This window comes from Mustela nigripes, chromosome X (assembly GCF_022355385.1).
Source record: "Mustela nigripes isolate SB6536 chromosome X, MUSNIG.SB6536, whole genome shotgun sequence".
In the NCBI taxonomy this organism is placed as follows: domain Eukaryota; kingdom Metazoa; phylum Chordata; class Mammalia; order Carnivora; family Mustelidae; genus Mustela; species Mustela nigripes.
This window is the reverse complement of record NC_081575.1, coordinates 109,035,287-109,058,983: the sequence shown is the minus strand read 5'-3', so window position 1 is coordinate 109,058,983 and position 23,697 is coordinate 109,035,287. Positions and strand designations below refer to the sequence as shown.

Sequence of the window (23,697 nt, the reverse complement as noted above, 5' to 3'; positions counted from 1 at the left end):
TCTGGGAAGTCACCAGGTCTCCTGCACACAGCCTGGTGTCCGAGACCCAAATGCCCACCTTCTCACTGAGATCCCTCCTCCAACACATGCTTCCACATCTGAAGTCAATGCATGGTGCCCCCCGGGATGCTTGAGCCACGGTACCAATGCCCCCACATCTAGCACCTCCTCTCTGAACGGCCAACTACCACCCTGATCATGAAATCTTTCTAATCACTGGCCGTCTTCAACTCCCAGAATACACCGATGTTTATCTGGGAGGGCATCACTTTCTAGAACGTCAGCCTCACCTCACGTTGGCTCTTGCCATCTTCCTGAGCCTATGACGGCCACCAATGCCAGCCCCGCCTTCCCCTGGTCCCTTCACTTATAACCTTCATTCACATTCAGTCACCCAGATTCGTGGCCCCTCTCTCCGTGGTTAAGTTCATCTTCAGACCTACTGCGCCTCTGAAGCTGTGAGCACACACCTCCCCTTTCTGACCAACATCTCCTGTTCTTCCGGCTATCAGCTTTTCCCACTCCATGCTCGGTCACCTCTCCTCCTCCTGATGCCTTTCGGCTTCACTTCCTGCCCCTCCAGCCCAGACCTCCTGTCTACCACTCAGGGCCTCTGGAGCAACCGGCCCTGCCAGCCCCAACCCTGCCAGTCCCCTGCCCCCTCTACTTGGAGAGCACACGCTGCTCCCTGCTGTCCATGGGAGGGCAGGCACCGGCCAAAACTCCCCTGCAGCTCGGAACAAAGGTTCTGCTCCAGCTTCCCTGCTATTTGGAAGAAAATGAAAAAAATATTACAAATTGGGGTACTTATGTTTGGGAGGATTAACAGACCTGTTCTAGCCTGCTTCTACCTCTTTCCCTATTGGATTTATTCTTTTGAAGTCCCACACCTGTCTTGCCCCTCAGGTTTCTGGCTCGCTGCCTCCCACTGCATAGAATTACTAGAGCTCAGAGAAACCTGCTTCCCTCCAGCATTTCCTTGGATTTTTCTTTTTCTTTTTTTTTTTCTTTTGGACCATCTCCCAAGTTCCAGGACCTCCTTTTATAGGGCTCATGTTTATTACACCAATAATACAGATTATTGGACATATAATATCACATGTTCATGTGTGTATACACACATACAAAAAGGTTTAGGTACGTTCTGTCAATTGAAACATTTTTATGATCAAATATCAAAACAAGTGAGAAGGCTCTATACTTTCAAGCCTCCATTTTCTCAAGTGTGAAAATATGGGTGGACAGAATGCTTGCCCCCCCGCCCCAGACCGGGCTGGACAAGATGAGCACTCTGGCTTCGCACACTGGGAAGTAATAACGAATGCATTGCCAAGGTGCAGGCCTGCAGATGAAGGGGGCACTTAGGGCCTAGTAGAATCTCCTCTCATCATTCAGTTGTTTTGTTTTTTGTTTGTTTGCTTTTTTTTTTAAGAGCTAGGGAGGCAGGGGAAGGAACAGAGGGACAGAGAGTATCTTAAGCAGGCTCCATGCCCAGGGCAGAGCTTGAAGTGGGGCTCAATCCCATGAGCCTAAGGTTGTGATCTGAGTCAAAATCAAGAGTCAGACACTTAAATGACTGAACCATCCAGGCACTCCAATCATTCAATTTTCAAATCAACTCTGGTACTAATTTTTTTTTAACAGTCTTTTTTTTTTTTTTTTTCCTGTTATAATTCCATCTTAACTTACTTTCTGGAAATTGGAAGAATATTCTTACCAATGGGTAAGTATGTTAATGGCATGCTTCCACTTGCTCTGGCTGGACACAAAACTATGCAAGGGCGTCATTCTACTTCTCCCAGATGTGGTTCCTGGAAACCGCACCTGCGGCTGAGCCCCAGGATTAGAGATCCAGAACAGTGCCTTGCACACAGTGGCCCCTCAATACATTTCTGTTAAGCAAATGTATCCAAAAATGACTCCCCTCTTCTTAAACTTGTGCATTTCTTCATTCTAAAAGATACGACTTCCTATTTAAATGGAAAGAAACCAACCTCTCCTGGAAGCCACATTTGGTAGGAGGTTTCTGGCTGGTGAGAACAAATAATGACCGTGTGTCCATGTGTTCAATTCTCTGTCCACCATCCAGTCAGGCAAATCCTAGAGAGGATTTGGCTTCCTACAGTAGATAATACTTTCTCTTTGGAGGACCCATGACGCAAAACTGTCTGAGTGCTGCTAACATTCCTACCTCAACCAATTGGGTGGAACAAAACCAAGTTCATAAACCGATATAAGGGCTGGTTGTCCAATGTAACTGCTTAGCAAAAAATATGAAACGCGCGAGGCACTGAGAAATAGTAAGACTTTCTGTGATCTTCTTCAATTTTGTAACGTTGGAATCCATGGCACACTAGGTACAGAACATGGGACCCACATGGTGCAGAGCTTGTACAGGGCCTGGGAAGGATGATGGGAGAGGCAAAAGTGAACAAAATGTCAGCACTAGCACCTCCCTGCCTTTGTAGGAACCATGGCATTCAACAAGTGTGTTATATGAGCCACTACCATATGCTCAACCCTGTAGAGCATGTGGAGATGACAAAACACACTCCTGATCTGCTTTAAATCTGGTAAAGGAGTCCGGGGGTGTGAGCATCCCAAGTGGCACAGCATGGGGCCCCACACTAGGCTAAACACGGGGTGCCAGGCTTTTGGAAGAGAGAGCAATCCTGAGGCATAAGGGACGGCTTCCAGAAGCTGTGTGTGCTAAGTGGGCTCTGAAATCGGGGAGCATTAATAGGTGCATGAGAGGCAGCCAGGGAAGGGGAGGGCACTGTCAAAAACTTGGGATAATCGAGACCAGGGGTTCTCGAAGTGTGCACATAGGCCAGCAGCTTGGAGATGGCAACCCGGAGCTTAATGGAAATGTAAGTTCCCAGGCCCAACCTGAGAACTACCAAGTCAGCAACAGTGTGGGCGGGGCCCAGCGATCTGTTTGAACATGGTCTCCAGGTGATTCTGACCCACACTCGAAATTGAGAGCCTGCTCTAACCACCATGTTAGAGTAGGCACTGGGCTCCCTTCCGACGGCTGAGCAAGCAGCCAAAGGAGGTATTGGTTTCCCAAATGCTCCCAGCCTTGTCTGCGTCTGCCACTTCCTAGGATTGTTGGGAAGGAAGCCAGGGCCTCTCTTCCCTTGTCCCATTTCTGCAAATCCTGTGTTCTGAGGGCTGGGCCACCATGGGCTAAGTGGGAGACCACCCAGGTGACGAACAGTTACATTTCCCACTGGCTTATATACACAGCCCTCCTCATGCGTCTTCCCCAGCGAGCCATACCTCTAACGGACAAGTGGATGATGAGAGAGTTGGAGGTGAAGAACAGCTAGACAGAGGACAGATGCGGAGGGGGCTTCTGGGAGTCCAGAAGGTCCCAGTTACAATTCACTTTCCCCTTGCATTCAGGTCCAACTGGGGCGTCACAAAGCCTGTACCTATCCCACAATGAGACGGTTGAGAACAACCTTTGAAGGCAAAGAAGTCATTGGAATTGCACTTCTCTTCAGATCAGATTAGAACAGGAATATTCTGGAAATTGTTACTGACTTCAGGGAAATGACTGTAGCCCCTGGAAGACTAACAGAATTTGGCAGAGCGTGCCTTCCCTTCCCCTTTCACCCACCAGAAAGAGATGCACAACCTTTGCTCTCCAGTCTCTCTGTGTAGCTCATACTTTCTTCAGAAGCACTTTGGTTTACATAACTGTTTTCTTCTGGAGTGCTAGCTGCTGGGCCAGCCATGCTACTGAGCCCTGGGCTGAGGTCACCGGGGCGGTCACATGGCCCTGTCTCATGCATATGCACACAGGCTTCTATCTGTCGGCAGAAGAGGGCATGACATGTGGGGCCTGACCTGCTCAACAGTGGCCCTGGTCCCATGAGTCTCCCCATGGGCCATCACATGGGGGCAGTTGTTTGGGCCTTGGGAGCTGTTTACAGAACGACGCGGGCGAGCCAGCTGCCACTCTGATGGGCCCGCCCGCACTGAGGTCACTGGCTGCATGTTCAGCTGGGGAGCTGGTCTCCTGTACTTGGGCCATTGTGCGTCTACCACAGCCGGCGGAGCTTCTGACGTGGCTCAGCCACTCACAGAGCTACCTGCTCCTACATCTGGGCAAGGGCGGTGGCAGGGTTTGTATTAAGAGTGAACGGGTCCTGCTACCACATGGATGAACCTTGGGGCTATCAGGGTAAGTGAAATCAGCCAGTTAAACAGACGGATGCTATGTGGTTCCACTTACATGAGGCATCTAGAAGAATCAAATTCACAGAGGTAGAAAGCACAGTTGGTCCTTGAACAACACAGGTTTCAACTGTGTGGGTCCACTTATATGTGGATTTTCTTCAATGAATACAGCCCAGTACTGCAAAATCTAATTTCTCTTCCTTATGATTGTCTTAATAATGTTTTCTTTTCTCTAGCCGACTTTATTGTAAGAATACAGTCTATAATACATAGAACTATAAACTATATGTTAGTCGACTCTTTTTTTTTAAGATTTTATTTATTTATCTGACACAGAGAGATCACAAGCAGATGGAGAGGCAGGCAGAGAGAGAGATAGAGGGAAGCAGGCTCCCCACTGAGCAGAGAGCCCAATGCGGGACTTGATCCCAGGACCCTGAGACCATGACCTGAGCCAAAGGCAACGGCCCAACCCACTGAGCCACCCAGGCGCCCCGTTAGTCGACTCTTTACATTGGTAAAGCTTCTGGTCAACAGTAAGCTATTAGCAGTGAAGCTTCGGGGAGGGGGGCATAGTTGTACACAGATTTTCAACTGCATGGGGGTCAGTACCCCTTACCCTGCGTATTCGAAGGTCAACTGTACACTGGTGGTTGGCAGGGGCTAGGCAAGTGGGAAGGGGAGTTGGTGCTTAATGGGTACAGAGTTTCAGTTCTGCAAGATGGAAAGAGGTCTGTGGTCGCATGCGGGTGTTTGCCCCACAATGCAGATGTCCCTGATGTCACTGAACTGCACACTGACTAATGGCTATGGAGGTCAATTTTATGTCACGATTTAAACCTTGTTTCCTAAGAAGTAAATGAGCCCCACACTGGGTGTAGAGATTACTTAAAAATTAAATCTTAAAAAAAGAAAGAATGACAATGGAACTAACGTTGATTTACAAGCATGAGGTTACTGGGGATTGTCGTGTTCCATCTTTTTGTCTGCATTCCATTATCATCCCCAATTTATAGGCAGAAAAAGTAAGGTCTCGGAGAGGGGCAGTGACATGCCAAGGCCCGCCCACCTATGAGCAAGATGAGATGCAAACCAGGAAGCCTGCTGACCCCAGCCTGAGGGCGCGGAAGCCCCATGTGACTCACCAGGCAAACTTGGCTCAAAAGAACAAAAATCTGGTGAGTGACTGTGTGCTGACAGGTACATGGCAAGACCTCCAAGCCAACAGCTTGCTCTGCTGTATGACACCAACACACATAATACACACATACTAGGAGAAAGTTCTGGCAGCTAACTTGGGGAACGAATACAACCCTTCTTTGCTCCGTGGTGGGCAGCTCGGGCCCTGGAGCACAATATCCAACTCTGACTCCCCACTTCCGACCTGTGTGCCCAGCCAGCGAACAAATGTGAGTTGTGCCAGGCACACCTCAGAACCTCTGCCTGAGCAAAGCATGTCCCTTGCCTTTGAGGGTGTCTCACAGTTTGGAGACACGTACACTAAGACAATATTCGCCAATGACGGGTCCTCGGTGCCACAATAGGGCTGCGCAGTCCAGGGCCTAGGGAGCCTGGGGCTGGGGCAAGAGGCACCGCAGAGCAGGGAGAGGGTCAGGGCATGGAGCTCCCAGGGAGTGGTGCGCACCTGAGGCCAGGGGGACCTCCAGGGATGACGGGGGTCGTGATACCCACATGTCCAGTCTGAAGGGCGGCTGGCATGCCCTCAAGAAGCTCAGGGAAAACCCTTCCGTGTGAGCAGAGCCTACATGCAAGATACCTGATTCCCATCTGCTCAGCCTAAAACCCACACTGTGCCTCCCGGCCTCGAACCCACTTCTGCCCAAGCACAGAAGAAGCAAGAACAGAAGTAGCTGGAGTCTTCAGACAGCTTTGCTAGAAGGTGGAAGGGCAGCTCTGTCCCCTCTCCCTCTGCTGGCCGCACTCGCACTCGAGGTCCCTCTCCTGTGGCCCACGGCCAACCCTCACCCGCCCCCGGTGGCAAGAGCAGAGCAGTACCTGGTGTGGGTCAGGGGACCCACTGGTCGTTCAGGCCTCCTGGGGGGCAGCGCACCGGGTCTGCTGAGAGAATTGGTCTTGGGTGGCCGCGGCTTTTTGGGCGGTATGGCAGGAACAGAGGGCTTCTGTAAATCCAGTTTTGGCTCTCTCTCTGGTCTTTCTTTAAGTCATTGTTTAAAAAGCATAAAGAAGACAGGGAGATCTAGCGTAAGTGACAGTACTTAGGGGCAGACTGCTCGTTTCCTGTATTTAAAAAAAAAAAAATCACTGAGGCTACTTGCAAAGGTGAAGTTGGAGGGTGAAGAGCATTATTTTTTTTTTAATTTCTATTTATTCATGTATTTTTAGAGGCTTCTTTATTTTTTTGGTCAAGTTAGGAAAATCCCCTCTCCAGCTGCAGCCCACTGTTGGCCTTTGCCTGTGCTGGCCTGGAGGGCCCTTCCGGCGACTGCCCACCCGTGGTGAGCTCCCACAGATCCTTTCTCAGGCCTACTCATTGGCCTGGCTGAACCAGGACACTGTCACACTCCCTTCTCAACAGCCGAACCTACCCTCAGAGGCAGACTTTCTTACTCCCTCATCTGAGCCCAGAAAGGCAGCCCTTCATAAATGGGTTCCACTTGGCTACTTTCCGGGTGTGTATATGCCTGGCAGAGCCTGTAGGCCGTCAGTCCCCCAGGGCGGGGCCCATGTCTGGTTGTCCCTCTAAAGCCGACCCAGTGCCTGGCACATAGCAGGTGCTCAGCAAACGGTTGATGAGTTTGGTCAAGAACCCACACGTCCTGCTGGGTGTGAGGAGGCAAGAGGCCTGATGCCTCTCAGGTCAGCCTGTGTAAAGGGGCCATGAACCAGTAAGTTGTGGCGGGGGGGGGGGGCATTTCTGGGAATAAAGAATTAATTCTGGATTCTTTTTTGTGTACAGTTTGAACTTGGAAGGTAAACTGGGATTTCACAGGTATTTGGTTTCCAAGGATTTAAGTCCGCTATTAAAATGAAGTTAAAGTCAGATCTGGCAGCCAACTAAGCAGTAGCGTGACTGACAGCTTCGTGTTTTCTGTCCCCAGTTAGCCGTGCCCCGTGTGTGGCGTAAAAAGCACACATGCATGTTCTTCTTTATAAAGATGGAACTCCAAAGAGCTGCCCACTGGAGGACAGGCCTGTTCCCTATGTTCACTCGTAAGCTGGAACTCTGAAGAGTTCCTCTTGCAAACACACTCATATTGCTCAGGTGCCCAGGCTGATTGGCAAAGCATTAAAAAGCCCACCAGTTACTATACAGACACCACTGTGCTCACCCCCGCACTTCAGTAGGGGAATACGCTCCATCTGGGAATGCTGGGAGCTCATTCACTGTCCACGCGGACCAGAGGAGGAAGGGCTTGGCTCAGATGCAAAGGAGCGGAGACTCCTCCTGCTGGAATGTACTGGGGGGCGGCCTCTCTGGCGTGTGCTGAGCAAATGGGGGGCTGTGCCCACCTCACAGGGAAGGCCAAGTCTCAGGGTGGGGCTGGCTCTCTGGCTCCCCTGTTGTTCTGACCAGGGTTTCTGCCTTCCAGACCCACTGTGGCACTGAACAAGGAATCAGAGGAGTGGAAGGAATCAGAAGTGTGTGGTCACTTGGCCAGCCAACTGGGGCAGTTGTTCACACATAAGCCAAGTCCTTATGTCAGTCAGCATGGAACAGAACAGGAAGTTCCTGTGTTGGAGTCTGATGGTCAGCCAGAGACTAGTCATGTGTCCTCCGTGTGGACAGGGGGCAGTGTTCGGTTATGTCACAGCACACACTCTCCTCAAAGGGCTGTTTGCATGATATACACATGGCTGTTTTTTCACTGCTCTGGGACACAGACCTTTCAATGAGGTTCCACAACTTAGATTTTAAGTGTTCACTGTGAAGGAAAAGAGATGTAACTTCTTAAGAGCTGGCAATGTTGGCAAAACTTTTGGCAGGCGGATAAAAAAAATATGAAATTTCACAATAAAATTTCATGAGGCCACCCAGGAGTATCTCCAAATAATTACATTCATTAATTCAGTATTTCTCTTGTGACTTCCAAATAACTGCTTTTTAAAATGGAATTTGCTCTGCTTCCTGTTCATAATAATAACATAGCACTTTCCCCATAAAATGTGTGATCAATCAAATCTTAGACACCTAACAAAATGAGTCCTTCCACAGCATGCAGATTTCTCTGCGAGATGTACTCAGAACAGTAGGGAGTCAAACACATTTGTAAAAGTTGACTCTGTGAGTCCTGGGAAGCTACTCCCCTTCAGATGACTTTCCTGACCGCCTTCAGGGGACTGTGGGCCCTGAGCTGCTTCTCCCAGTTTTGCCATGCCCCTCCCCCCTAGCATTCCTGACCAAGGACATGTGTCTGTGACATAGTAGCCAGAGTCAAAAGTCCAGCAGTGACCGAGGATGATGGCTTTCATTTGTCCTGATGGCAATTTCTCTCAGTCTACAGGCACCCGGCAACAGGGAATAAGTGCCCTGGGGCACGAGGCATGGGAGAGGGTAGGATGGAAACTCTGGTAGATACATCCAGGGCCTCAGGAAACTTCTCGTCAGCACCTTGGCTTCACGATGATGCTGGTGTAGGGAGGGTAGCAATGGCAGGAAGACCGGGATGAAGAACCCTGATGTGTTAAGTGACTGGTCTGGTTGTTTTTCATTCGGTGAGGAATTCTGGCCCCAAAAAGCACCACATAACCCTCTCTCCGATTTCCTTAGAAATGGGATATTTAAAAGCAACCAAAATAAAACCATAATCACCATATTCTCCCCTACAAACAAACTCTGTGGGTAATCTGGACTAGCCCCTGACCGACGGCTTTGTCTCTGGCTGTTCGAGCAGTACCAGTGAAGACTTGATTTCATACCTTTCTCATCTGTTCTGTTTGGAAGCGTTTCTGGTCTCTCAGGAGGTATCTTTTTAATTTCATGTTTTCTCTCAGTGGTACCTAAGGGGGAAAGGATAACAGTGATCAGAACATGTTTTCTCTATCCATTTATTAGACACACCAGCATTTTAAATATTTATCAGGTACAGCAAAGTCAATAGACTTTTCTCCCCCTAAGCTGAGCGCTGGTGCTACCTGGCAAATATAAGCCGCTTAGAAAACAGCAGAAGCCATTTCTGGCCTATGTCATTAAGTTTGCCTGCCTATATGTCCTTAATTTACAAGGATGCCATTACTATTTTCTGATATTTAAATCTGACTTCCTGAGACATCAAAACAGTCACAGGAAATCACTGGGTGTGGGTGGAAAATATGTATAGGCAAGTCAATCATCAAAATATGAAAATAATGGGTCACTGGCGATTGCTCTACAAATAAAAAGAAATTTCACAGGGATCTGGATCCTATGTTGTAGCCTCACATTGTTTGCTACCCTGCCCATTAAGAGGTGAGGTCTGTGTCCCCTGTCTGGAATGTGGGTAGGCTTGTGACTGCTTCAACCAGGGGCCAACATGATACCATATAATTTCCAAGGCTGTGTCATAAAAGACTGTGTCGCTTATGCTTTATTTGCTAGAACACTGAATGTCCATGTGAGAAGTCCACAAACCTAAGGCCCGCTGAAGAAGCCATGTGTAGACATGGTCTCCACATGCCCCCACTGAGCCCAGCCCTCCAGCCATTCCTGTCAAGGGCAGCCAGACTTGACAGCAAAGCAGCCATCTCCAAAGTGGGTCCTCCAGCTTCCGCTGGCCCAGCGTTCCCAGCTATCCCAAATACCAAATATCAAATATCAAAAATGATATTGTCCCAAATATCAAGGAGCGGAGAGACAAGATATCTTGGCCAGACCCTGTTCAAATTCCCGATCCCAGAAGCCATGGGCATAAGAGGACCGTTGTTTTCTGCCACCATATTTGGGGTGGTTTGTTATGCAGCCATAATAACGAGAGCCTATTCTTAAGTAGAGGGATGTGCAGAGATCTGTGGTTGTCCTTCAGTCTAGTATATCTGTGCCTGAATCCCTCAAATGTTACATATGACATTTTCCCAAATATACCTGCAGGGCTCTGCCGACTGCAGCTGCTCCCTCACCTGGGGTCCTCAGCAGGGCCCATGGCCTCAGGTGCATAAGTACATTTGCAAAACAGCTAAAGCATAAAACCAATCACAAGTTCTCCTCAGACTTAGAGACTTGCTTGAGTGCTCGGTGAATTCCTTACTGCCCATTCCTATTGATGGGTACCTGGAACTAAAATCTCAATGACACAGTATCAGAGCCAAAGGAACTGAAAAAAAAAAATCCACTGAACACACTTTACCGAAATCTCCTTAATGACTCATTACAAATTAAACACTGTATCTAATTTCTGTCAATTCCATACTTTTTTGGGTTTTTTGGTCAAATAATCAAATACGAGGAAAGCTGATGATAAGGAAAATATAAATATCTACCTCCCTGTCACAAAGCAATGCCCAGGATCATTCAGCAGGATAAATTAAGGAGGGCAAGGATTGCATGGAGCACTGGGTATTATACACAAACAATGAATCATGGAATTCTACATCAAAAACTATAACATCATAAAAATTATATAAAAAAGAGATGAGCAGTAGGAATCTAGGAAAATTAAATGCCATCTTGCTTTGCCCACAGAGATCCAGCATAACCTTACATAAAACTGCTTTAAAAGAGAAAGAATTTGCCTACTGTGCTACAGTCTAGGCTTCTAATGGTAACGAAGATGTTTGTTATTCCTAGAGATACAGGAGGAACTGACAATCCTACTGCCATGAAGAACCCAATCCTAGTTACATTCTAGGCTCCTTGAGCCTTGGGCCACTCAACTTATCTCCTTGGTCTATAATCCATCACCAAAGCCTCAAGGAAAAGGGTCGCCAGAGAAAAGCAAAACAAGAGCCAGTTTTAATTTCAGCACAACAAAATATTGATCCGGTGTGAACCACTAGGTGGCAAAATTAAACTGCTCAATGCAAACTACGATGGGGGGGGGGGGGGGCGGGGCAAGAGGCGTAATTAACACCTCATTTCAGGGCAGAAGCTCATTAATTCTCAACTATCCTAAAGGGAATGGTAAAGGAATTTGGGGTCAAGCTGATTACCCCCCCAAACTCAGTGGGCCAAAAGGCCTTAAAAAAATCACTCATTAATAAATTTGAGAATAAACCAACCCGGAAATTTATTCATACTTTAAATGCTATAGAAATATCACAGTTATTAATGTGTGGAACTAAAAATACCCCTAGTCTTCTTCTGTTTAAGTTGTTAATTTTTTAAAATGCTACTTAACTAGTTATTCATGGAGGAATTTCTCCCCATAATTAGTTCTTAACAATTATAAAGGAGAGTTCAATGGGGAAATACGAATGATCTTTTCTATGTATGAGAACCCTGTGCGCAATGAGTTACCAAACGTCCAATCATGTCATGTCTTCCTATGTTATTCAACCTTCATGTCTGAACTACACAGAAAAAGTGAACTGGACTCTTTTTAAGATGAAAAAAGTCTCATGAGGAAAGATATTTATTGCCAGAAGAACATTTTTTTTAGTTGGGGGGGGGTATGTGAAGTAAGTACAAATTTTGGTTAACCATGCATTTTTTTTTTTTTTTTGGTTAAAAATTTAGCCCCACTGTACATGCATGGTGAGGCTATGACCTGTGGAAGCAATCCTCCCTAAGCTGACTCTCGAGATGAGGTGGGCCCGGGCAAAGCAGGATAATTCAGTTCTTCTTTCCTCAAAAGCAGTTGATGAGAAATTAAAAAAAAAAATACAACAGTGTAAGAAAACTGGTTTACTCCAAAGCAAAGTCTTTCTGGTCATTCACTTGGGAGGCTAGATTTTTTTTTTTTTTTTTGCTGTACCAGGGATACATTTTAATGGTATGTTTAATTTTTAGGAGAAGCAGCAACAGATTTAAAATCTGCCTGCTGAGACCAAGTGGTAAGTTCCCAATTTGGTGATCCGTGGCATTTGAATCTAAGAACCTTGAGCTCTCCCGAGGGTGCTGTAAATACACACAGAAAGTCACGCACTGTGTCCAGAACGGAAGCACATTACCTGCCCCTTGCTTGATGACAGGAGCGGACGGAGGAGGCGGCTTCTTGGGTCTCTGAAAAATGAGTCAAAAATGATAACACATGAGTTTGTTGGCAAGCCAATGAGATTGTTGGCCTGTCACATAAGGATCGAAGACATTGTTTTCTAGATGTAGTTTGGACAGTCCAGAGGAGTTCTCCAAAAAATTGAGCAAATCTCTCTCTGGGGATGTCAGGTTTTGGCACCTTCAAACCAACACTAAAATAAATTCAGTCTGCAAAACAAAACTTTGATGGACAAATGAAATACCATTTCCCCCTTTCTAAATTTGTAACAGCCTTCTGGAAAAGCACGGCTCAGCAAAAATGGCCTGCGACCAGCAAGCACAATGGTACTCCTACACCGAAACCACATTTGCAATTAAGATTTAATCTGCTGAATAACCAAGTGATTCCGGAGCGTCACTGGGACAGCACGAAATCAGATCTGCTCTGGACAGGGAACCTTCACCAAAAGCAGGCCAAGGGGCTGCTGTGGCTGGGAGTCAGTGGGTTCTAAACCTTCAGCCCTTCTGACCCCAAGGCTGGCAGGCCACTTGTGAGCTGCCCCCCCAGACCAGGTGTACCCTGGAAAGTGGAATGGAGCTTTTTTTCTGTTCTTCTCTCACAACCTGTCACTCTGTAGGTGACGAGGCAGTGAAGCAGTCGGTGGCATCGCCCCGAACCGGTTCCAGGGCCTCTCCTTGCTCACCCAGGATTGACTGTAGGAGGAAGAGGGTCAGGCTGCACTTGGCAAGTGATTCAGGGACCAAGAATCCAGCCAGGGCACAACTCTTGGACACCATACTTGGAGAGGAGAGCCAGAGGCAGGAGAAAACCATCTCAATATCAAAGTCATTAAGGAAAGATAGAAATCAGAGGATTTGAGAATTGAATCCATGTTGCCGCTGATACTTCTCCCAACCCTCTCTGGGCCTTACACACCAGTGACTTTTTCAACAGCTCTAGAGAGTCTGTCCTGCACTCTGAAACCATACCACTCTGACATCACCACAAGGACCAGCCAAAGCACCGTGCAGTCCCCAGCCCCTACCCTCTGGGGCCCACCGGGGCCTGCTATGGTACTAGCACAAAGAAGGAAATGATTTCGAGTAAAACCCTGAGAATAGGAGACTTGTGAAGAACTTTCTCAGGAGGCATCACAACAGGAAGGCTCTGGATTCTGTGACATGTCACCTCTGCTCTTCAGTAGCTGGCTGATGTGGCCATTACCTGGAGGAAGTAGTGCAGCGTGGTGGCCGAGAGGTGGGGTTTCAAGTCATTCTTCAAGTCTCAGCCATGGACACGGGGCAGGTGGACTGACCTAGCTAAAGCTTCTCATATGGAAAATGGCAATGGTATTACCTCCCTCTTGAGAGGAGGTAGTTTCACACGCACAGGGAGTCAGTAAGCACTGCCCTGCTGAATCTCCATGACAAGACTTTAAGTAGTGATTTTAGTATGCCCGTTTTGCAGATGAAGTGATTGAGGCTTAAAGAGATGAAGCCACTTCCCAAGTCACCATGCTATTAAATAGCATGGGGGCTGGGAGCCCAGCCCTGTGCTGTCTGACCCACAGGTCTGCTCTGAGCCACTGCAAAGGACCCGCCTTGCCAGAGGGCATCCACAAGACAGCCCACAACACGGCCATATACGACACGCGGTATACACAAAAGCACAGGGAACTGTATCATGTGAAAGTTGGGTATTATGTGGGTATTATGCTATGCTATAGCTACAATATGAGCTCAGATCAACTACGTTACAAAATATACAGAAAGAGAAAAAGACTGTAAAGGAACCAATTTATAGCGTGATACCTGACTAGTATAGGATTATGGGCATGTGTGTGTGTGTGTGTTTCCTTCTTAATATGTTTCGGTGCTGCCTATATGAGTACTGGCTAACGTCATTCTAAAAAAGAGACGGAAAAAATGCTCTAAGGGCCCCCTCCCCCTGCACACAGGCCGTCTCGCTGGCGGAAGGCCCTTTCCCATCTGCCAGCCCCTTCTAGCTCTCCACTCCAGCCTCCTCCTTCTTCTGCCTTCCTTTTCTATCCTTGTCTAAATTAGCTGGGGACAGATGTGTGTTTACCTCATGAACTTATTGTTGAAACTCTGCCAACTAACCTTCCTTTACCCCAGGATCAGAGTAAGTTCTGATTCACAGACAGAGCCCTGTGGCCTACTTCTTCCTGGCCAAGCCCCAGCGATGCCTACCCTGTGAATGTTTTGCTCACTTCCTGTTCCTTTGAAACATTTTATAACCAATTTCACATGAGCCTCCTCTTGCCGAGGCTGTTACCCCAGCGACCTTGCCTCAAACCACAGGACCCCAAATTAAAAAAAAAAAAAAAAGACAATTACAAGTCATCATGTTTTGCCAAGATTACTGTGCAAAGAAAAAAAAAATCCCTCAGTGTTGTCAGATTGGACATGGAGCAGACACACAGAATGTGACCGGGGCAGGGCAGAGTGGCACCAAGAGAGAGGACAGGAAGTGTTAGGCTAAGAGACTGAGTGTGACAAGCGTGGTCACGGCAAGTGTGGGCCTGACAGTGGCGGAGGCAGGGGTGTGAGGGGTCGCGAGGAGCCCTGGTGGTAGTGAAGGCAAGTGGGGCCAGTTCTGAAAGGAGGGCACAGTCTATGACCGTGTGCCTTGTCCCCACCAGGTTTGATCTGCGCTGGCTGTGGGCCAGCTGTGCTTATGAGCGGAACGGGTTTACAGGCTGTCCTGCGTTTCTTGTTTTGTTTTTTTTTTCTTTGACTGACTTCACTCGATGATGCCGTCAGACTTAGCCTTCCTGCCTCCCTAGAGGAAAAATGATGCCATGTTTTCAAAGAAGAGGTCTTTGAAGGGAATTCTAAACAAAAACTGGGGCCTGGGTTCAGAGGCAGCTCCAGACTGTCCCCCAAGTGATTAACAGATGACTGCACAGGAGCCTACAAGGATTTTCCTCTTTAAACGCAACAGGAAGACGAGGCAGTGAGAACTGAGAAGGCAGGCTGGGAAAATCTGTAGCAAAACGTGACAGGAAAGACTTCAGCACAGGCATTCATGATTCTTAAATCAGAAGACGTAAGCACGTCGCTTAGTCGGTTTTCCCCAAAATGTCCGACTGTGACCGGAAGAAGGAAATAGCATGGAGGGCACCTCCAGGTTAAGCAGTAGCCCAGCGCGTGCTCTGCCGAGTTGACTGGCATTAGCCGGTGCCACAGGTGTGCAGTCAGAAACACCCTTACAACCCAAGTGAGTATTTTAAGTCATGAATTTTTAGAGGCACTTGTTCTATTTCTTCTCTTTATCCCTCCCTCCATAGAGGAAATATAACACTCCTGATCCAAATTCAGATGGCTTCAGCCTTCTCGATTTGTAAATCAATGCTAGAGACAGAAGATATTAGAGCTATGAACGATCACAGGGTCCCCTCTACACTGGGGAGACTGAGACCCAGAGGGGCTGGGCCAATCACTGGGCAGGAGCCAAAGAGAGCCCAGAACTCCTATCCCTCAATGTCCAGACTGTGGCAATTCATTAAGAGTCAGCATGAAAATGTTCCTAACAAAATCAATGAGCCAACATTTTCTGATTTCTAGGAGAGCAGAATGCGTTCTGCGGTCTTCCCATACACAGGGTGTACAGGCGTGCGTGTGCCTGTGTGTGCGTCTGTCAATGTCGAGCCGTTGGCTTGGACACTAAGCAAACACCATCCTTCAAAGGATATGTTAACTAGATCTGATTTCTTACCATTATTACCAGGAAGGAAATAGATCTGAATGTTCTGGAGTGAAGACAGCAGGAAGGCAAGTCTTACTTCCTGCTGATGGATTTCCGAGCTGACTCTGCCCTTTATTTGGCAAGCCTGGCCAGTCCCAGGCAAAGAGCTCATCAGCTGGCTCAACCGGCCTCCCTGGCAGGAATTCTGATTTGCCACTGGGCCTCTTGCCTTCAGAGTTCTGGCCCCACACATGTGGCTTGTTGAGAATAATCAGAGGAGCGCACTCCTGACGGCCAGGTAACCTTGAGGGGGGCACTTTGCTAGAGGGAAGCAAACCTTGGCTTGATTTTTCAGCCTTGGGAAACCCTCCTCCAGGTACTCTTAAGTTCTCTAGAGGTGTCTGTGTGAAGCTGGAAAGGGAACAAAAATGGACAGTTCCTGACCAGGATATCCCTCACAGCTCTAGAAACACACAAAGGCCTCCATTCTGCTCGTTGGTTCCCCGTGATTACAGCAAGGGCCCCTCTGCACCCTACAGAGTCCCTAGCATAGGAGGTCCCCAGGGGCCACCACAAAAACCTGCTCTCAGCAGGGTCTCTCTTGAGTTTCCTCTCTTAACTTAACCTTCGGCCCGGTGGCCTGCATCCCTGGTCTCCCTCTTGGCTGGGCCCATCTAGAATGCTAGCCTATTGGGGAATCATGCAGGCTTGGATATTTGGCTTCTCCCCAAGATGCTCTCACAGTTTACCCCCTTGGCTCATGCCTCTGCTCCCTCCGCCCACTGCAAAAGTGAAGCCTCAACTCCATGCCCAGACCTCACATCCAGATAGAAAGACCCGAGTTCCACTATGTCTGGGAGGAGGAGTCTGACAAGGGACCTGGCTTCTCCCTGCCCCCCCCCTTCCTCTTTCAGGCTAGCACAGGAGAGAGCAGTTAAGTGGGAGGGGAGGGGTCGAAGGAAGGGAAGGTACACGTGGTCACCAAATGACAAGCCAATCCTGAGAGCGAACCCTGTATGCTGCTATGGGCTGAATGTTTGTCCACTGAATGGACCCCAAATTCCTGTAGGGAAACCTAATCCTCAATGTGGGGTATGTTGAGGTGTTGCATTTAAGGGGGTGACCGGGTCATGAGGGTGGCACCCTGAAAGACGGGATCAGTGTCCTTACAGAAGAGACCCCAGAGAGCTCCCCTACCTCTTCTGCCATGTGTGGGCACAGCGAGAAGACAGTCATCTATGAACCAGGAAGTGGACCCTCACTAGATGTTACTTCTGCTGGCACCTTGACCTTAGACTTCTCAGCATCCGGATTGTGAGAAATAAAGCCCTATTGTTTATAAACCACCCAGTCTATGGTATTCTGTTCCAGCAGAACTAAGACACATACTTCTGGGCCCCATGGAGGAGAAGCTTGGGACACAGGCTCTGCCTTCAAAGAGATGACCGCTCAGGCAGAGCAGTGACAGAGAAGCATGCCAGGCAAGGGTACAACTGAATGAGGGGCTCAACTGAGCGAGTACAGGCTGTAAGTACCAGCAGAGAAGGGAGAAGGGGGCCATCCAGGCTACTCTGGGGAAGCTCAGTTAGGGCTCCACCATTAGGTTATGCTTGGGTGACATTAGTGCCTTCATGGTCCCCATCTCTGCAGGTGAAATTACCCAGAAAACTACATGTTTGTAGACAAGGTTGTAGGTGAATTTTTTTTTCACAATGGTGATAATTGGAAGCACATATTTGTTTCTCTTTGAAAGACCATTTGGGGGAAATAATTCATTGGACATCTTTAGAAACTAGAAGTACTGGTTCTCAAAAGGCTGAAGGACATGGCTAGGAACAGATAAAATTTGGGTTGAGTCGGTTTTATAAACTGGGTTGTCAGACGATGGGGGCTAAGGTAAGGGGCCTCCTAGGAAGGTGGTAAACAGAATGTAGTCACAGCTACACTGGCAAAATCCCCCTCCAGTGGCCTAGCCATTGTGGGAATCCAACAAGTCTTCCTTTCCTGTGAAAGTCTGGACAAAACTGCTGAGCGATCTTAAGGTCGGTACTTGACCATAACTGAGAAAGTGGGGAACATACTGGATTGCACAGCGTGTCTGGAGATGGACAATGAATAGGAAGGGTCCGGTCAGCTGTGAACCTTGAGAGCTGTGGAAAGTTGGTGAGGCCTGGGGTGCCATGTGCTCGCCAGCAGCCTCTGGGATGAGCTGAGTTCAACACACAGCTCCCCGGGTGCGCCCCACCCTCTGGTGCATAAGGGGGCCTCCAGCTAGACCTGCAGGACCCGTGGTGAGGGCCACCAACTCTTGCAGAAAGCACCAAATAAATGTGGTTTCCTGTGAAATCTGGCTTCTAAAAAACCCGGCCCGCAGGGAGCGAACGCCCTGGGCAGGCAGACCCATGTGTTCCAGACTGGCTGACATTTCAGTTCTTGTTGCAATTAGTAAGCTGGCAGTCTGCTCGCTGGGTAAGTCTCTGCGAGTTGGCAAAGGTGAGCCTGCATCGCAGCCACAGGCATCTTTAGAAATTTTTGAGGGAAGGTTTCTGTGTACCTGAGAGGCAGATCCTCTGCTGTAGAACATTCACTGGGGGAACCTGGGCAACAGGCTGGTTCTTGACATGGTCCTCAAACTCAGAAGGGTCCTTCATGTCAATGGACCCTAGAACAGTAACGTTCTCTTCTGGTGATTTGAACAGTTTCTCTTCGTGGCTCTAGAGCTCGAGACTTTTTCTTAAAAAGCAATCGTTCAGGAACATTATTGTTCAGGATATCTATTCTATTTTTTTTTCAATGACGGTGAGTTTTCTGCTGTTCTTGAGAGTTCAAGTTGCCCATTTTCCTTCCATAATGATGACAGAGCATGTGCACCACTTCACTGGAGCTCTCAGAATATTTAATCTTTCCATTTTGATATTCAATTTTACTGTCAAGTCTCAAAATAAATAGCCAGCCATCAAATCTAGGTTCTCTCATAAATAGCTTATATAATTGCTCTAAAATATGCACCAAGAGACCAATGGGTGCTCTCCCCCCTCCCCGGGAACATCTTGAAAGAAAGCCCCAAAGCGTTTGTCACCTAATGAGAGAGAATCTGCCGGGAACTCTGAACCAAAGCCCTCCAGGAAATTCCAGAAGGCTCTGTGGTAACCACCTGAGTCCGAACCGAGCCGCAGCAGAAAAGAGCCAGCCTCCTCAGAATGCTTTGGTGACACCTACTGATTCAAGAGGTCTGCCGCCGCATAAATGCTCTTTGCTGCTGTCTACCCTCATCACCCCAGCCCGTCCTCTTTTCTGGGTGAACGGCTGCAGCCCCAGCCACTGGCAAGACTAGATGACATGTGCTGAAACCGGTGGCAGACTCTGTCATTCACACAGTGCATTTGTGCTAATGATTCTAATCATCTTCACACAGCCAACTCAGCAAACAACAGCCCCAGCTCCCGCCACGCTGTCACCGGCTCACCAATCCTCTGCGCGCCGTGATAAAGGCTGCTAGAGCGGCCGGTGCAAAGCTGGTTGGCTGGTTTTGTGGGCTGAGGTGGGGGGTGGGGGATGAAAAGGATGTAATGCTTCACATGTTCTAAAAGCTGAATGTCACATTATACAACCACTCCTCAGCTGTGGGTATTACTTTGTCTGACAGGTTTGACTATTGTTTCCCTCAGCCGAGTCATCATCTTCTTAGGGATGTGGTTAAGAGACCTATCAAAGAGATGGTGGCTGCTTGCCCAGGTTGGCGAGATGCCTACAGGGCCCCCAAAGAGCGTGCACACCTCAACGAGCAAGCTGAGTCCACTCCTCACTGACAACTCCACTCTCTCGGTGGAAGCCTTCCCTTAATATCTTATGTAACAGAGCAGAGCTTCTAGAAGGGTATGCCATGGAATCACTCTCACCTGGTGCCATTACTACCCCACTAAAATATGACTAGGAACTAGAAACCAAGGGGCCACAGTAGAGGCGACCAAAGACTTGGCCCATCTATTAAAAGAATTATCCACATTTTACCTCAGCCTTCAAAATCACAGTATCTCCCACAGAACCAGCAAGGTGGCAAACGGCCAGCAGGACAGCATGCTTACTACGATTTCTTGGCCACAGGGAAAGGAGTCACCAGGAAGGTCTTGGCATCTGAATGCTTCAGGACGTGAATACTTTTTACCAGGCTTGCAAAGATTGGTGAGAAGGGTCAGACGGGCAGTCTGGACGGCCCTCTCCCCTCCACTCCCTGGAAGAGATTCACCCTCAGTGTCCTTTTGGAAAGGTCCAGCAGGTCTCTATGGCTCCGAACATCAGACCTGCTGCCTGACGCTAAGCCCACGAGGGCAGCAGCTGCATGCACTCTTCCCTTCTCATCAGCCAGCACGGTGGCTAGCTGATGGACCCAATACGCACACGGTGGATGAAGAAATAAACATAAAACATAACTGCCAGGCAGCAGATCGTGAGAAAACATGAGAAGCAACATGAATATTATGCCATTCTGTGTTCGCCTGTCTCTACAAATGTATTTTTTAAAATACTAGATTTCTTTTTGAAGGCTAGCCTCAAAGTTCTCAGATGCATTTGGAATCCCAGGGGAGCTCCTAAAGCCGTCAGGATAACTGTGTTGATTTGACTGGCTGAAACAAGATGAACCAGAGTCCGACGTCTATCATTATGGCCCAGTTTCTGCGGAGGCCTTCCCACACTCGTGCAAACAGTAATTAAAAAGACGGCAAGAGTTGACCTGTGTGGGGCCTTTACCAAGCACCAGGTGCCGGGCTAACGAATTCCTATTTTCTCAACAGTTCAGCAAGGTAGGTACGCTTCTTCTCACAGTTTTGTAGATGAAGATACTGAGGCTCAGACACATCCCGCGGAGGTGACCTTGAACAGAACAAGTAAGTGACAGGGCCACAGTCAGGCCCAGGTCCAGCTGACGCTGTGGCCTGGAGTCATGGGCACTCTACTCTCTACGCGGCTGCCATACCTCACGCCTGTGTCCTCTTGCTTCAAAATGTTTACTATCCCGTCGGTACTAAACGTTGGCATCTGTTTTTCTTGGGGGTGGATTCTGTCCACTGATAACCCACCACACCTTGACCTGCCAATAAAAATGGCTTGAGTAATTTTGTTTGCTGGAAATTTTTTCTTGAATGGAGAACCCTTCTCTGTTCCAGGAATTTATTCCCCTCCTCCGATATAGTCAGGAACTGGAGGGTGGAGCTGTCATCACTCAGACAGACACCTGCTTCTATAGCAGCATCCCAAGCTGTAATGTGGAAACGGTTCGCCAGAGGGTCTTGTTACATGCCGGTTGTGAAGCCCAGGTCGCAGGTGGGGCCCGAGTATCTCCAAGAAGCTCCAGGTAATGTACAGTGTGGCCCGTGGACCAGCACTAAGAGTCAGGGATATAGAAAACACCAGGAAGCAGAATCCAGATTCTCTGAACCCCAAACTCAGTTCCAAGAGAGAATAACACGTGTGGAGCAGAACACTCTTCCGCTGAACAATACAGTAAAGCAAGCTATCCTAAAGCCTAAGGGGTGGCCCTAGGCTTCAAACCAATCTGAGGATCGGCAGGGCATGACCTTGGTGGGTCCCAACACCACAGCTTCTTGAATCAACACATTCGTTCATCAAAGCAGTACGTACACCATCGATGCTGTTCAGTATCCTTAGCAACAAATCCACCAATGTGTAGCTATCCTTCATAAACTCCAGCTCTATTGGAATGGTCATGGGTCAAGGCTAGGTTCATGGCCCAGTAGCAGTGTCCCAGCAGGCATAAACAGGAACCAGTCCAGAAAGGCAAGGAGAAGTCAAGCAAAGCCTGAGCCAACAGCCCTGAAGTGCAGAGCAGAATGGGAAAGACCAATTGCTGCCCCTTATGCTACAATGTGCTTCTAACTTTTCCAAAATTTTTTGCTTCATCCTCATCAGAGAGACAGTACACCTGGAGTGAGGCAAAGACGGGCTGGCTCACTGAAACCACAGCATTGGAAAACGGAGCCCCACAAAGAGAAAACCGATCAGAGGTGTAGGCAAACACACGTATGGACAAATGCGTGTATACAAGGCCACATGTGTACACACAGTGTAAGAACATGGGTGGCCTTGCTCTGCATCCTCTGCGTCACAGCATGCTTTTTGCAGCCACCTGCCCGGCCAGCCCTGAGCCACTCCCCACCCCTCCGAGGACATGCCGCACAGGAGGGAGGCAGTCCGCTTACCAAACGGAGTGCCCGAGAGTTCTTGCCACTTGGGTGCTTATATGTTGCAGGCATCACACCCAGGGCTTTACACACACTATCTTGTTTATTCGTGCAGCAACACCAGAATAAGGATCACCGTGATCAGTTGTCAGATGAGGAAACTGAGGCTAGGGGAAGGTAATGAATGCGTTCACACTTGTGCCCAGCCTACCGAAAGGCAGAGGGCTCCAAAAGCTGGTCCACTGAACTAAAATGCCAGGGCTCTTCAGTGGCCCACTAAATTCCCTCCCCTGGTATTCCCAAGACCCATCATGGGAGCCACATGCTGACGGCATGTGGAGCGCTGACCTCAAGGCCAGGAAGACTTACATTGCCCTCCTTTTCAAAGTCAGGTGGAAGCAGCTTCACGAAGTTATCAGGGAACACTCCTCGTCTGCCGTTGAGCTCTCCTTCCCACCAGCCCACATCGATGCAGTCCTAGGAAACGGGAGAGCAGAGTGAGAAATGGGGCAAGCACCCTCTGCAGAGGTCCCACACCCCTTTTATCTTATTTTAAAGATTTTATTTATTTATTTGAGGGAGAGAGAGTGAAAGAGTACAAGCAGGAGGAGAAGAAGAGGGAGAGGGAGAAGTAGGCTCCCCGCTGAGCAGGGAGCCCGATGCGGGGCTCCATCCCAGGACCCTGGGATCATGACCTGAGCTGAAGGCAGATGCTTAACCATCTGAGCCATCCAGGCACCCTTATTTTATTTTTTTTAAAAGATTGTATGTATATATGTATATATTTATAAGATTTTATTTATTTATTAGACAGAGAGAGACACAGGGAGAGAGAGAGCACAAGCAGGGGGAGTGGGAGAGGGAGAAGCAGGCCCCCCACGGAGCAGGGAGCCCGATGCAGAACTTGATCCCAGGACCCTAGGATCATGAAATGAGCCAAAGGCAGACACTTAATGACTGAGCCACCCAGGCGTCCTAGACTGTATTTATTTAAGAGAGAGACAGACAGAGAGAACGAGATAATACAAGCAGGGTGAGGGGCACAGGGAGAAGCAGGCTCCCTGCTGAGCAGGAAGCCCCATGTGGGGCTCGATCCTGGGACTCCAAGATCCGGAAGGCAGACACTTAACCGGCTGAGCCACCCAGGTGCCCTGGTCCCACACCCCTTTTAGAGAGAATGGAGGGAGGCCCTTCCCTTGAGGCCACTAATAGCGCAACAGTGGTTACTGAGATGAAGTCAGCACAAATCTCCAAAGTCAGATGGGAGAACAGAAGCACAAGTGTGCCAGAGCAGTGGGCTGGGACTCAGAACCCAGGGCTGCTGTCAGAGGCCCTGCATCAGTGCCATCCGCTTTTCTTTAAACATGGGATGATAATATGTATTTTCTTCGTCTTAATTTTGCTGAAGCTTTAAAATTATTTCATTAGCCACAAACGTGGCTTCAGGAAATATCACATGCACAAATGTCCTCGCTGATTGGCCTGACATAAATCTTGTGGAAATTAAAAAG

General features: G+C 48.5%; 1 protein-coding gene across 3 annotated transcripts in view; it reads right to left on the bottom strand.

Annotated features, from left to right (window-relative positions):
- The window catches only part of SH3KBP1 (SH3 domain containing kinase binding protein 1), a 244,058-nt gene that overhangs the window by 39,163 nt on the left and 181,198 nt on the right, over positions 1 to 23,697 (bottom strand). For all 3 annotated transcript variants that reach the window (XM_059384727.1, XM_059384726.1, XM_059384728.1), the window contains 4 exons: positions 22,556 to 22,663; positions 12,253 to 12,304; positions 9,088 to 9,168; positions 6,205 to 6,364 (listed from right to left, as the gene is read on the bottom strand). In XM_059384727.1, coding sequence (XP_059240710.1) covers positions 6,205 to 6,364; positions 9,088 to 9,168; positions 12,253 to 12,304; positions 22,556 to 22,663 — 401 coding nt within the window. The remainder of the gene's footprint in view (positions 1 to 6,204; positions 6,365 to 9,087; positions 9,169 to 12,252; positions 12,305 to 22,555; positions 22,664 to 23,697) is intronic.